General features: G+C 47.9%; 1 protein-coding gene across 1 annotated transcript in view; it reads left to right on the forward strand.

Annotated features, from left to right (window-relative positions):
* The first annotated feature begins 11,462 nt into the window (after window positions 1-11,462).
* The window catches only part of LOC132413675 (phospholipid-transporting ATPase IB), a 518,461-nt gene continuing 516,245 nt past the window's right edge, over window positions 11,463-13,678 (forward strand). The window contains exon 1 of the mRNA XM_059995779.1: window positions 11,463-11,564. Coding sequence (XP_059851762.1) covers window positions 11,489-11,564 — 76 coding nt within the window. The 5' untranslated portion in view covers window positions 11,463-11,488. The remainder of the gene's footprint in view (window positions 11,565-13,678) is intronic.

Genomic DNA, 13,678 nt, shown 5'->3' on the forward strand with positions numbered 1-13,678 from the left:
TCTGCGCTGCAAGAGCTTCTCCATGTGGCTAAGATGACAATCAGGTGTGTATAGTAGTTTACTATCATAATGCAATTAGCCATAAAGAGTGAGCAGGTCTTGCTACTCCATTTACTCTCAGGGGAAGCAAAGCACATTACATTTCTGTGCCCTTTTCTTTTTCATAAGGGTTTTTTAAAAAATTTATTTATTTTACTTATTTTTGTCTGCGTTGGGTCTTCATTGCTGCGCGTGGCCTTTCATTAGTTGCGGCGAGCGGGGGCTAACTTCGTTGCGGTGCGCGGGCTTCTCATTGCTGTGGCTTCTCTTGTTGTGGAGCATGGGCTCTAGGCGCGTGGGCTTCTGTAGTTGTGGCATGTGGGCTCAGTAGTTGTGGCTCGCGGGCTTAGTTGTTCCGCGGCATGTGGGATCTTCCCAGACCAGGGCTCGAACCCGTGTCCCCCTGCATTGACAGGCGGATTCTTAACCACTGCACCACCAGGGAAGTCCCTTGTTGCCTATTTTTAACTTGGGTTGTTTGTCTTGTTGAAATGTTCTGTATAGTCTGTTGCCAGGTATATGATTTGCAAATCTTTTCATAATGGCATTTTTTGAAGTGCAAACAATTTTATCTTGAGGAAGTCAAGTTCACTATTTCCTTTTTATGGACTGTGTTTTTGGTATCCTATCTAAGAATTCTTTACCTAATCCAAAGTCACAAAGGTTTTCTTTGTTTTCTTATAGAAGTATTATGGTTTTAGTTTTTATACTCAGCTCTGTGATCTATTATGAGTTAATTTTTTTACAAGGTGAGATGTAAGGGTCTAAATTCACCTTGGTGTATATGGATATCCAATTTGTTCCAGCGTCCTTTGTTGAAAAGTATTCTTTTAAAATGTATGAAGTGAAAAGACATTTACCTTATTCCTAGGTACGATGTAGATGTATTATAGTGTCCTCGCTGAGTTTGTAAATCAGTCAGCATGTCCTGTAGTCACATTCATACCTGGTTATGTGGCTGTACTGACCGTGTCTACGTTTAACTAAATTAACACTCATGAAGTTAACAGTTGCTTAAAACACTGGGTGAGCATCGAGAATCACAGCAGTCACCTGTTAATTGCAAACTGGAAGCGAACTGCCGTTGTTTCTACAAGCTCTGCCTGCATGGCCCAGTTCACACCATGCTCTACCCTTGCACTCTCTCTTTTTCACTGGACACTCATGCTTCCCTTTGTGTCTCGTCTTTCTTGGAGGCAGAGAGGAGAGGAAACTCCTCTAAGTCTTCCTGAGAAGCAGCCGGGCAGGGTCAAGACTGCCTTTCAGGCTGTGACTGCTGGTGGGAGGGGGGATGGCAGCTCTTTTTCCAAGACTGTTTGTTTCCCAGTGACCTGCCTTCCTTATAGTATGGCTGACAGAGCGGTGCAGGCCGGTTCTCCTCAGCTGGTCCCTGGGCTTTGACGTCCTGGATGAGAGGTTGTCTCTGCGCTCCAGGCCCCTCATCACTAGAGGAACAAACACCACGCCTGAAGGAGAGCCAGCTTCAAGATGCTTCCCATCCTTGTGCACACGTGTATACGCAGGTTACATCACAACCACACGTGCTCACGCCCCCACCTGAGTGCCTGCCTTTCTCTGGGCCTCCATACACCCCCTCTTGTCACTCTCTGGGGTTCTTTCCGTCTGAGCCCAAATGGAGCAATTCTGACTCTCAGGTCACGTGGGGACAGGGCTGTGACCACAGTCGGCAACCCAAGCACACGGGTCCCATCCTGACGGGCCAACCAGATGAAGGGCTGCCGTGCTCTCTGTTTGTGCAAAACACAGACAGTTGGATTGAATCTAAGGCAGTTTTCTCAGAATGGGGCAGAGACCATGCATATCAGAACCACCCAGAATGCTTGCAGAAAGGCAGATACCCTTGGGACTAGAATCCACGACTTACTGAATCAGGTGCGGGTGAGGATCAGCGGTTCCTAAGTTCCTGGGTTTAGTAAGAGGTGCTCTTCTGTGCAGAAGCTTTACACCCACTGGTCCAAGGTACACAGAAGGACGTGTAGAGCTGTCCACAGTTGACTGCTGTTGTGAGTACAAGTATGGCTCTAGACCCTTTATACCAAGTGGACTTAATTAGTTTTGTAATCATTGAATTCCAGAGTTTAAAGAGATTTACTACTCATCTAAATAAGGCCAATGGATACGTAGTGACTTGGCTGAGAAACCCATTTTTCTTTATTCCACTGTGTCTCCTTAATAGCACATCCATTCAAGCTGCCCAAATGGGACAACAAGCCTTTCACCGAAAGGTAGAATGCAACTCAGAGGAAGAATTGTGGAGGGCAAACAGGGAAAAAAGAATTACGTATTAGTTATCTTTCACATTCATCTAAACATGAAAGGTCAACTTCCTCTGGTGATAGAGAATATTCTGAGATCCATTAAAAATGCTGACTGACACAAAAGCGAGTCTGTAAACCTTGTTTTACTTGGCCTTGTAACTGAGTTTAAATTGCGAAATCAGATCTTAATAGAAATCACATATTTAAAAGCTTTTTATAAGTCTCTGAAATTTCCTCTTGATATTTGGAATTTATCTTAGGTAGAAGGCTACTGCTTGGCTACTTCAGACTCTGAGCCCTAAACTTTCTCTAAGAAAAGGAAATACTGGAGAAAGTATTTGAGGAGCTGTATCATCCTTGAAGTTAGGAAGTAGTTACCTGATTTATGGAGAATTTTGTAAGTGACAGTGAGACACTGATGGGGAATTTTTAGTAGATAGGCATTCTCTATATCCATGGTCTTAATTACTTCCCAGTAGAGCATCACATAATGGACCTAAGAAGGTCCAAATACACATAGGATACAAGTTTAGGGAATTTTTGTTTTTGTGATGGGAACACCATGGCCAATATACCAGCTGATGCTCACAAACACATTTTATTTTTGAAGTAAAAATGTATTCTTCATCTAAGGACTTCCCTGGTGGCACAGTGGTTAAGAAAAATCCACCTGCCAATGCAGGGGACACGGGTTTGAGCCCTGGTCCTGGAAGATCTCACATGCCGTGGAGCAACTAAGCCCATGCGCCACAACTACAGACCCTGCGCTCTAGAGCCCACGAGCCACAACTACTGAGCCCACGTGCCACAACTACTGAAGCCTGCGCACCTAGAGCCCATGCTCCGCAACAGGAGAGGCCACTGCAATGAGAAGTCCGCGCACCGCAGCGAAGAGTAGCCCCCACTCACTGCAACTAGAGAAAGCCCGCATGCGGCGACGAAGCCAAATAAATAAATTAATTAATTAAAAAAATAAGATATTGAGACACTTTAAGAAGCTTTGCTGGGGCTTCCCTGGTGGCACAGTGGTTAAGAATCCGCCTGCCAATGCAGAGGACACGGGTTCGAGCCCTGGTCCGGGAAGATCCCACATGCCGCGGAGCAGCTAAGCCCGTGTGCCACAACTACTGAGCCTGTGCTCTAGAGCCCGCGAGACACAACTACTGAAGCCCGCACACATAGAGCCCGTGCGCTGCAACAAGAGAAGCCTCTGCAATGAGAAGCCCGTGCACTGCAACGAAGAGTAGCCCCCGCTTGCCGCAACTAGAGAAAGCCCGCACACAGCAACAAAGACCCAACTCAGCCAAAAATAAATAAATAAATTTATATTAAAAAAAAAGCTTTGCTGTTTTAAGTTGACACTCATTCATCTACACACAGCCTGTTCCAAGCAAATTTGATGACAAAGAGCAGAAGAGGTGCAGAAATGGTGCAGAGATTTATATTAATCAGTAATATTTTGGTTGCAAGTGATACTAACGTAGCTGGTTTCAGGAGTGGCTTGGGGAAAGTGTAGTTCCCCGCCCCCGTTAATCTCCATGATCCCCCCCAAAATCTACACTGTGAGTAACGCAGCCTTTGGCACAGTTCAAGCTGTGTTCCCTAGCCCTTTCCTCCCTAAATCCTTCCTGGGTAGAACTTTTGCACAATTACCTGAAGTGCATAAAAAAGGAATTTATTCAATCACATGAAGTCCAGTGAGTGGCCTGGGCTTCAGAAAAAGCTGAACCGATCAGGTCAGACAATATTATCAGAGGGACTTCCCTGGCAGTCCAGTAGTTAAGACTCTGTGCTCCCAATGCAGGGGGCCCGGGGTTTGATCCCTGGTTGGGGAACTAAGATCCTGTAGGCTGCATGGTGCACCCTCCCAAAAAAAACCCAATGTTATCAGAAATGCATCTTAGAAATGCTCGCTAGACAGGGTCTCTCCCAATGGTGCCAAGATGGCTGCTGGAAACCCCCAACTCATGTCCTCCTTATAACTTCCCACAGCCCCTCTGTCCTCAAGTGTCTCTCTGTAAAGCCCTCTGGCTTCCCTGCTGGGATCACCCTTTCCCCTGGAGGTAAAGCCCAGTTTCCAGGGAGACTTATTCTGGTTGGCCAGCACGCCTCTGATAAATGGAATATTTATAAATGGAACATTCCCTGCTATATCAGTAAAGAAATGATGTCACAGTCATCAGCGATTGCAGCCCTCCAGCGGGAGCCGGTGAGCCCTGAGGAAACTCAGGATGTGAAATCACAGGATACTGGCCCCAGAGAGCTGAGGTGCACGTCAACGGCACGATGTCAGTGAGCCCAGACTCGTGCATCTTCCTGTACATAGAAAAGCGCTAAATTCCTTAACTTGAGATACCTGGTTTTCTTTAATTAACAATAATCTTTTGATGTTCCCGACTACCTGCCCTTTTGTTGCAAAACTTCTATATAACCTGGCTCCCCCCTCGCCCCCTCGGAGTGGTTTCTCAGAGTTATCTGAACGCTGTCTCCCGGGCTGCAGTCCTCATTTTGCCCCAAATAAAACTTAAGTCGCAACTTTCATGTTGTGCATTTTTTTAAGTTAGCACCACCCAGGGGTAATAACAGCTAAAGTTTTAATACCTCTCCTTTTAGATACGGATGTGTGTGTGTGTGTATATATATATATATACATACATATATAATATATATGTGTATTTAAAAATAGATCACAACATATACAGTTGCATTTTCCCTTTGTTCATTTAACATTTGACATTCATTTAACATATTATGGTTTCTCAAGCCATTAAATAGTCTTCAAAAATGTTGCTTTTAAAGAGAATCATTTTCTAAAAAGAATTGTAAATTATTTAAATGCTCATTCTTTTGCCATTGGGCTTGCTTTCCAGGTTTTTGCTATTACAAATAACATTATGAGTATCCCAGTACAAGCATTTAAAATTTTCACTTCCTTTATTAGTATTTTAATTTTTTTTTTTTTTTTTGGCCACGTCACGCAGCTTGCGGGATCTCAGTTCCCCTACCAGGAATTGAACTCAGGCCATGGCAGTGAAAGCCTGGACTCCTAACCGCTAGGCTACCAGGGAACGCCCCTGTATCAGTATTTTATTTTATTTTATTTATTTGTTTATTTATTGCTGCACCTTAAGGCTGTGGGATCTTAGTTACCCGAGCAGATATCGAACCCGTGCCCCCTGCGGTGGAAGCGTGGAGTCTTAACCACTGGACCACCAGGGAAGTCCCTTTATTAGTATTTTAAAAGTTGAGGTATAGTTTACAGTGAAACATGTACATCTTACCTGTACAGTTTGATGAGTTTTGAAAAATGCATACACCCAATATCTACTCCTTTATAGAAAAAAAGAACTTTTCTATCATCCCAGGAAGTTACCCTTCCCAGTAAATTTCTACACCCTGGCCCTGAGATATATTTTTGTCTTTTCTTAAACTTCATTTAAATGGAATTGTTAAAATAAAATTTTTCACAGACATTTTATAGATCAGTTTACTAGATCAAGTAGGCTTTTATTCAACAATTCATGAATCTAGCAGCATCCAATCTAGCAGATGGAAAGAAGTCCCAAAGAGCTGTACAAGGCGAGAGATTTTTTTAAAGTTGAGATAGAATTACATATTATATTAGTTTCAGGTGTACAATATAATGGTTCAATATTTGTATATACTGCAAATTGACCACCGCAATAAGTCTAGTTAACATCTGTCATCACACATAGTGACAAGCTTTGTTTTCTCGTGAAGAGAACTTTTAAGATCCACTCTTTTAGCAACTTTCAAATATACGTACAGTCATATTAACTATAGTCTCCGTGCTGTACATTCCATCCCCAGGACACTTATTCTACAGCTGGAAGTTTGGACCTGGATCCCCTTCACTCATGTTTTCCACATCCTCCCCCCGTCTCTGGCCACCACCAATCTGTTCTCTGTATCTATGAGCTTGTGTCTGTTGTTGTTTTAGATTTTACATACAAGTAAGATATCATATCATACAGAGATATCATACAGTCTTTCTCTGACTTATTTCACTTAGCATAATGCCTTCAAGGTCCATCCATATTGTCACAACCAGCAAGATTTCCTTCTTTTTCATGGCTGAATAATATTTCACGTCATATATATATTATCTCTCTCTCTCTATATATATATTTATATACACAGACCACATCTTCTTCATTCATTCATTCATGGATGGGCACTTAGGTTGCTTCCATACCTTGGCTGCTATAAACAACGCTGCAGTGAACACAAGGTTGCATGTATCTTTTCAATTTAGTGGTTTTGTTTTCTGCTGATAAACACCCAGAAGTAGAGTTGCTGGATCGTACGGTAGCTCTATTTTTAATTTTTTGAGGAACGTCCGTACCGTTTCCATAGTGGCGGCCCCAATTTATACCCCCAGCAACGATGCACGAGGGCTCCCTTTTCTCCATATCGTCGTCAGCACTTGTTATTTCTTGTCTTTTTGGTGACAGCCATTCTTACGTGTGTGAGGTGATCTCGTTGTGGTTTTGATTTGCATTTCTGTGATGATCAGTGATGTTGAACACCTTGCAGGAGGTGTTTATAGACCAGAGTGAGCAGGTACAAGGAACTTATACTGGGCATTTGCTGATTGGTTAAAGCAGGGTTACTTACCTATAAGGAGCAAAGGGAAGTCTTGGAGGGGTCAGGAAACTTGTGCTGAGCAGACAAGCCCTGACGGGTAGACTAGGCTTTCCTTTTCTGGGACAGCCAAGCATAGCGCATAGCAATTTAGTTAAGTTTTGGTTTGCTGATGTGGGGTTTAGCATGAGCGACTTATCTTGGGGCTAATCTGGTTACTTTAACATAACCATCCTGTATCTACTTTTTTGTGTCTTGCTTTCCTCCAGCGTCAGCCTTTTGAGATCCATCTATGCTGTTGTACACATTGGTAATTGTAAATTTGTTCCTTTTTACTGCTGAGTCATAGCCTATGAATATACTGCAATTTCTTTATCCATTTACCTGTAGGGTGGTTTCCAGTGTGAGGTTATTATGAATAAAACTACTATTAATATTCTCTGACAAGTCTTTTTTGTAAATAAGTGTTCATTTCTTGGGGTAAGTACCTAGAGGTGGAATTTCTGGGTTTACGGAAGGTGGGCATTTAACTTCTACAGGAACTGCAAGTTTTCCAGGGTGGTCACAACAGTTTACACTCTCACCAGCAGTGTCTGAGTTCTGGTTGTTCATCATCCTCCACGATAGTTGGGGTCATTTATCTTTATTTCAACATCCTGGTGGGTGTGTGGTGGAATATTGTTGTTTTTTTTTAATTGGAGTATAGTTGAGTTACATGTTGTGTTACTTTCAGGTGTACAGCAAAATGAATCAGTTATACATATACATATATCCACTTTTTTGTAAGATTCTACTCCCATACAGGTCAATACAGAGTATCGAGTAGAGTTCCCTGTGCTATACAGCAGGTTCTTATTAGTTATCTATATAGTAGTGTGTATATGTCAATCCCAATCTCCCAATTCATCCCTCCTCCTGTCCCCCCCGGCAAACCATAGGGTTGTTTTCTACATCTGTGACTCTATTTCTGTTTTGTAAATAAGTTCATTTGTACCATTGTCTTAGATTCCACACATAAGCAACATCACACGATGTCCGTTGTGATGTGCATTTTCCTGGTGATGAACAAGTTGTTCTTTTAGTGTTGCACTGTGGGAATTATTTAGACCTTCTAGATACAAGTCCTTGTCGGATGGATGCATCGTGAATGTCTTTTCCCAGTCAATGGATGGGCTATTGATGTTCTTGGTGGCGTCTTGATGAGCAGAAGGTTTATTAGTTTCAATTTATTAGTTTTTCCTTTTATGCTCAGGGCTTTTTACGGTCCTGCGTAAGAAGTATTTTCTCCTCCATTTTCTTCCAGAAGCTCTATGTGCTTAGTTTTTTACACTGACATCTGTGATCCAGGTTGAGTTCATTGCTGTGTATGGTTAAGGGGTCAAGGCTTCTTTTTTCCCTGTGGACATCAAGTTGTCACAGCAGCATTCATTGCAGACGACTTTTCCCCTCTTGAATTGCTTTAGTGCCTGTCAAAATCATTTCGCTCTATGTGCAGGCGTCTATTTCTGGGCTCTGTGCTGTTTGGTGCTCTGTCTACTCACATGTCCCCATCACAGTGTCAGCATTAGCCTAAGACCTGAAATGAGGCAGTGTAAGTCCTTCTGTTTTGTCCTTTGGGAGCCCAAATGCCTTGTTTTCAGTGTGGAGGTCTTGCATATCTTTCATTAATTTTTCCATAAGTATTTTATGATTTTGGTACCATTATAAATAATATATATATTTTTTGCGGTACGCGGGCCTCTCACTGCTGTGGCCTCTCCCGTTGCGGAGCACAGGCTCCGGACGCGCAGGCTCAGCGGCCATGGCTCACGGGCCCAGCCGTTCCGCGGCATGTGGGATCTTCCTGGACCGGGGCATGAACCCGCGTCCCCTGCATCGGCAGGCGGACTCTCAACCACTGCGCCACCAGGGAAGCCCTATAAATAATATTTTATTAAAATTAAAATTGCTTCTTGCTCGTTCTGGTAGATTGTACTTCCCCAAGTGGCTGCAACAGTGTTTCCAATCCTCAGGCTCCTCCAGAATCTTGCCGCTTTTCCATCAATAAATGGGGTCTCTTTCCCGTCCCCTTGGACTGAGCCAGCCTTTGTGGCTGCCTTAACAAACAGGTTGTGGTGGAAGAGATGCTGCATGATTTCCAAGTCCAGGTTAGAAGGGCTGACGTAGCTTTCACCCGCCTCCTCTTTCCCCGCACCACTGGATCCAGCCACCATGGTGTGAGGAAGCCTAGGCTACCCGAAGAGGCCACATGTAGGGGTCCCAGCTGCAGCCGGCGTCACACGCTGGATGTGAATGTGAATGAGTGAATGAATGATTGAGGGGGACAGGGTCTGTGACAACTGCCCCTTTGTCATTGGAAAATAGATATTGCTGGTTCTACTAATAGATATCAATAGATATTGATAGTTCCATGTCCAGTGTGGCCCACTCTCTCTAAAAACAGTGTGTAAAAATGAGAAGAACCTGGACAAGAGTCATCAGAATGCATTCGCAGAGTGCTTTAGGTGACCACCTAGGAGAATAAGGATGTCCACGAAATGGTCTTCCTTCCCGGACCCTTCGCCCAATCCTGTCAGAGGGGCTGTTTAGTGTGTTAGTTTGTAAATAAGGACAGGAGAGAGGCCTTATGAAGAAAGCCTGAAAGGAAATTGGTCTGGGGACAGAGGGAAAGGAAAGGGATTAGGGACTGTTGGCTTCCACTGTGTCTATATTGTTTTGTTCCCTAAACTGGAGAGTAGGGACATGCCTGATAGCTGTATGCTTATCTATACCTTTTTATGTGCCATATATATGCCATTCCTTTAAAAATGTCTCTAGAGGGACTTCCTGGGTGGCGCAGTGTTTAAGTATCCACCTGCCAATGCAGGGGACACGGGTTCGAGCCCCTAAGCCCGTGCACCGCAACTACTGAGCCTGCGCTCTAGAGCCCATGAGCCACAACTACTGGGCCTACGCTCTAGAGCCCGTGTGCCGCAGCTACTGAAGCCTGCGTGCCTAGAGCCCGTGCTCCGCAACGAGAAGCCACCACAATGAAAAGCCCGCGCACCGCAACGAAGAGTAGCCCCCACTCGCCGCAACTAGAGAAAGCCCGCGCACAGCAACGAAGACCCAACGCAGCCAAAAATAAATAAATAAAATAAATAAATTTATTTTTTTAAATGTCTATAGACATGACAGACATAGACATATAAAAGGCAGACATACAGATGTATACATGTGTGAACATTTTAAAAAGGAAATGGGGTTTTAGTTTACGGTAAAGAAGGGCTTAAGAAATGGCTTAAAGTCTTATGTATAAATTTATAAAGAGAAACTCATTGCTAGGAACTTTTAGGATCACCTTCAGCATCTGTGACCACCCACTGAGGAAACATTTTCTCCCGCCCTGAAGCTCAGCTCAACAATTTAGAACATTTCTTCTTCCTCATCTTCCTGCTAAAGACTCATTTCTTATCAGGAACCCATTTTGTTTTGTTTTAGGCCCAAGATAGTCAGGCAGGAATCCTACTTGAAGCTGAAATTGTCAGCCTACAGTTTTCAAAACAAGTTGTCCATCCCTTCTGAATTTTTTCTAAGAAGATGCGAGTCAGAGGCCAGCGGGACGGGAGCTTGGGGCCTCATGGCTCTGCCTTCCCGGGCAAGAATCCTCTCTGCTGAACCCTGCTCTCCTTGTCAGCCCCTGGTGTTTAACTTGTGTTCAGAGAAGCTTCGCGGTCACATCGGTAAACGCAGGGGCCGGCTCCTACTTAAATTGTTTTTTCGTGTGTGTTCACTCTGAGGTCAGAATTTTATCAGATATTAAAAAGATGCAGCTTTTTTTCCTTTTATTTTCTTTATGGAATGGTGCCCAGCAGGACCAAGCACAGTTTCAAAATTAACATTAAAGTAAAAACAAGCAAAAGTAGATCAAGTGACCTTGGACCAGTCACCTCACCTCTCAACGATTCTGTTTCTATGGAAGAAGGTGTGTATGTGTCGCGCGCTAAGTGATGCCCAGAATTTCTTACAGCTTCGAAAGGTGTAGGGAGGCTGCAGGGCTGGGGCGAGGAGTCCAGAGACCCAGGACCTTCCTGAGTTCCAGGCCACATGTCAGGCACCTTAGAAATACCTGTTCGCAGAGGTCCCACCGTACTGGACATGGAAGGACAAACTGCGGCGGGATAAAAAGGGAAGTAGGAGCCCGAACGACTCCCACCTGCGCCCCCTGACAAGTGGCAGGCGGGGCAACCAGGTAGCAGATGGGCACAGAGAGAAACGGTCCCTGAGGGGCGCCCGGCTCCTAGGCGAGCCCCTAAAACACCGATCCCGCCTCCCGCGTGCCTTCTCCGCACCTGAAGGCGCCTCGGCCTGCGCGACGTTCCAGAGGCTTCCCCGGAGGCCGGGCCCCCCCTCCGCCCGCCCGCGCCCGGAGCCCGCAGCCCCGGCGCCGCCGCACTGGGCGCTGCAGCTGCGCGGACGACGCAGCCCCGCGCAGGAGGCCGCCCGCTCCCGGCCCGGCGCGCTCCCCATGGCCCTCGGGCCGCCGGCCCCGCGCCCAGCCCCGCGCAGCGCCTGCGGGAGGCACGATGCCCAACGGCCCCGGCCGCGGCCAGACTCTTAAGATGTCCCTGCCCCGGAGGTCGTGGACCCGCACGTCCGTAGGTGAGAGCGGGGGCGCGGAGAGGGGGGACGGTCCGGGCTGGGGGTGGGGAGAGGGCGGGGCGGGGTGGGGTGGGGAGGGGATGGTCCGGGCGGGGGGGCGGGGCGGGGAGGGGGGAGAGGGCGGGGGCGCGGTCAGGACCCAGCGCCCCGCCCCCCGCCCGCCCCCGCGCCCCCGCCCCGCCCCCGCTGGGGGCTGGGCGCCGCGACACCAGGGAGGCCTGGGCCGGGGGTGGGGACACGGTCAGAGTCCGGGCGCCGGGCAGGTCTTGTGAGGGCGGCCCCCACCCTCCCCCCCCCCCCCGCCCGCCATCGTCACCCCGCCGCCGGTGCCCGTCCCCACCGCGGTGGGTTCGGGGCGGTTTCCGCACCAGCCTCTCGCCCCTGCCGCCTCGCCGCGCGTTTTGCTGCAGAGCTGGGGGGTGGGGCGGCGGGGCACCCCAGCTTTGTGACTCCCTGGGGCCCCGGGGCCTCGCGCAGCGACGCTCCAGCCGGTGACCCTCCCCCCTCCCTGGGGACGCCCGGGCTGGGCCTCGGAGGCCGGTCTTTTTGAGCCACACGCCCGGTGCCCCCAGGGCGGCATGCCGTCCGCTCGCAGCCTTAGGCGCCGTGTTGCGTTCGTTTTGTAGCATGTTTAGGGACCCCGGCCTTGTTGAGCTGGATGTCACGTGATTGTGATACTTGATGGGCTGTCGACACCCTTAGGGAATGAGAGGTGGAAAGGGATTAGATTTCATTCCGTTTCAGGACTCTTGGCAAGTTTGTAGGTCCATCTCTGATACGAGGAAGGTACAGGGTTTGCGGTTTGGAGCTGGGGTCGCTTGGAATCGTGGGTTTTGTTTGCTCTCTTGGAGAAAATAGGCCTATAAAAATAAGTGACTTTCCTATTCCTGTAGTTGAATAATGTGAGAGGAAAACAACTTATCAGACAGTTTAGACCAGTGTTTTGTAAACCTGAGTAACGTAAGGGCGCCTTCAGAGACATTTGCGGAGAATCGCAGTGTCAGAGGCTCCCAGGGCTGACGCGCTCAGGCTAGACCTGCTGCGGGGAGCCCGGTTGGGGGGCGGGCGCCGTCCAGGTGCCAGATGGTCCCCGCGTCGGTGCCAAGGTGTACGTGAGGGCACAGCTGCCCTGTGTGAGGAGGTAGAGCCCGCAACATTTGCTCATGCTTGGGCTGTGGGGTCTCAGTGAGAGCGGAGACGCAAAGATGGCTCGAGGGGTTTTGGTCCGAGAAACTGGAAGGATGTACCCTTTACTGAGATAGGGAGAGCTGCAGGAAGAGAAGGTTCTCCTTTTGGCGGGGGTGGTGGTCAGGAATTTGGCTTTGAACGTGTGAATCAGGCCGGTGTCCAGACCAGAGAAGGACGTTCACGATGGCCCACGGGCCCAGCAGGACGGGCTCTCAGGACGGGTGTGTAACCACGCCTCACACGGGCCCCAGTCTTGGAAGAGTCCCGAGTTTGTCTTCATGCTCTGCTCTTGCTATGTTGGGGGTCTTACTGATTTTTGAACAGGGGGCCTGCGTTTTCATTTGCCACTGGGCCCTGCCGCTTACGTGATGTGTATCCACGTGGCCAGAAAGAGAGGGGTCCTTGTGCAGAGCCCTAGGCACTCCAGCATTTCAAGGTCAGGAAGATGAGGGCAACAGCAGGGGGGCTGTGAGGATGGCCAGTGAGCTCGGAGGGAACCCGAGAGGCGGTGTCCAGGAAGCCGGGGTGTCCAGCTGGGCCCAGCATTACCAAGCGCTCAGGACAGCTGAGGCTTGAGAACCGCCCATTTCTTCAGCAGTGGGGAGGGGACGACATGGGTGACCTTGAGGGGAGCTGATTGTGTGTAATCACAGGGAAGCCTATCTGTAAGAGCAGCTTCAAGAGAGACTAAGAGGGCAGGTATTGGAAACAGCATGACCGGAAAACTCTTTTGGGTGAATTTTGTAACTGGGGGCGCGTGGCGGGGAGCACAGTGAAGGGTCACTGAAGGAGGATATGAGTTCTAGAAGGCTGTTTTAAGGCGAAAGCTACTGTTGCACAGTTGCTGGCATGAAGGTCAAAGGCAGGGCATTACAGGGAGAAGGAAGGGCAGGGATCTGAGATCCACGGTGGGTGGCAGCAGCATC

The sequence above is a fragment of the Delphinus delphis genome, chromosome 18 (genome assembly GCF_949987515.2).
Source record: "Delphinus delphis chromosome 18, mDelDel1.2, whole genome shotgun sequence".
Taxonomy (NCBI): Eukaryota; Metazoa; Chordata; class Mammalia; order Artiodactyla; family Delphinidae; genus Delphinus; species Delphinus delphis.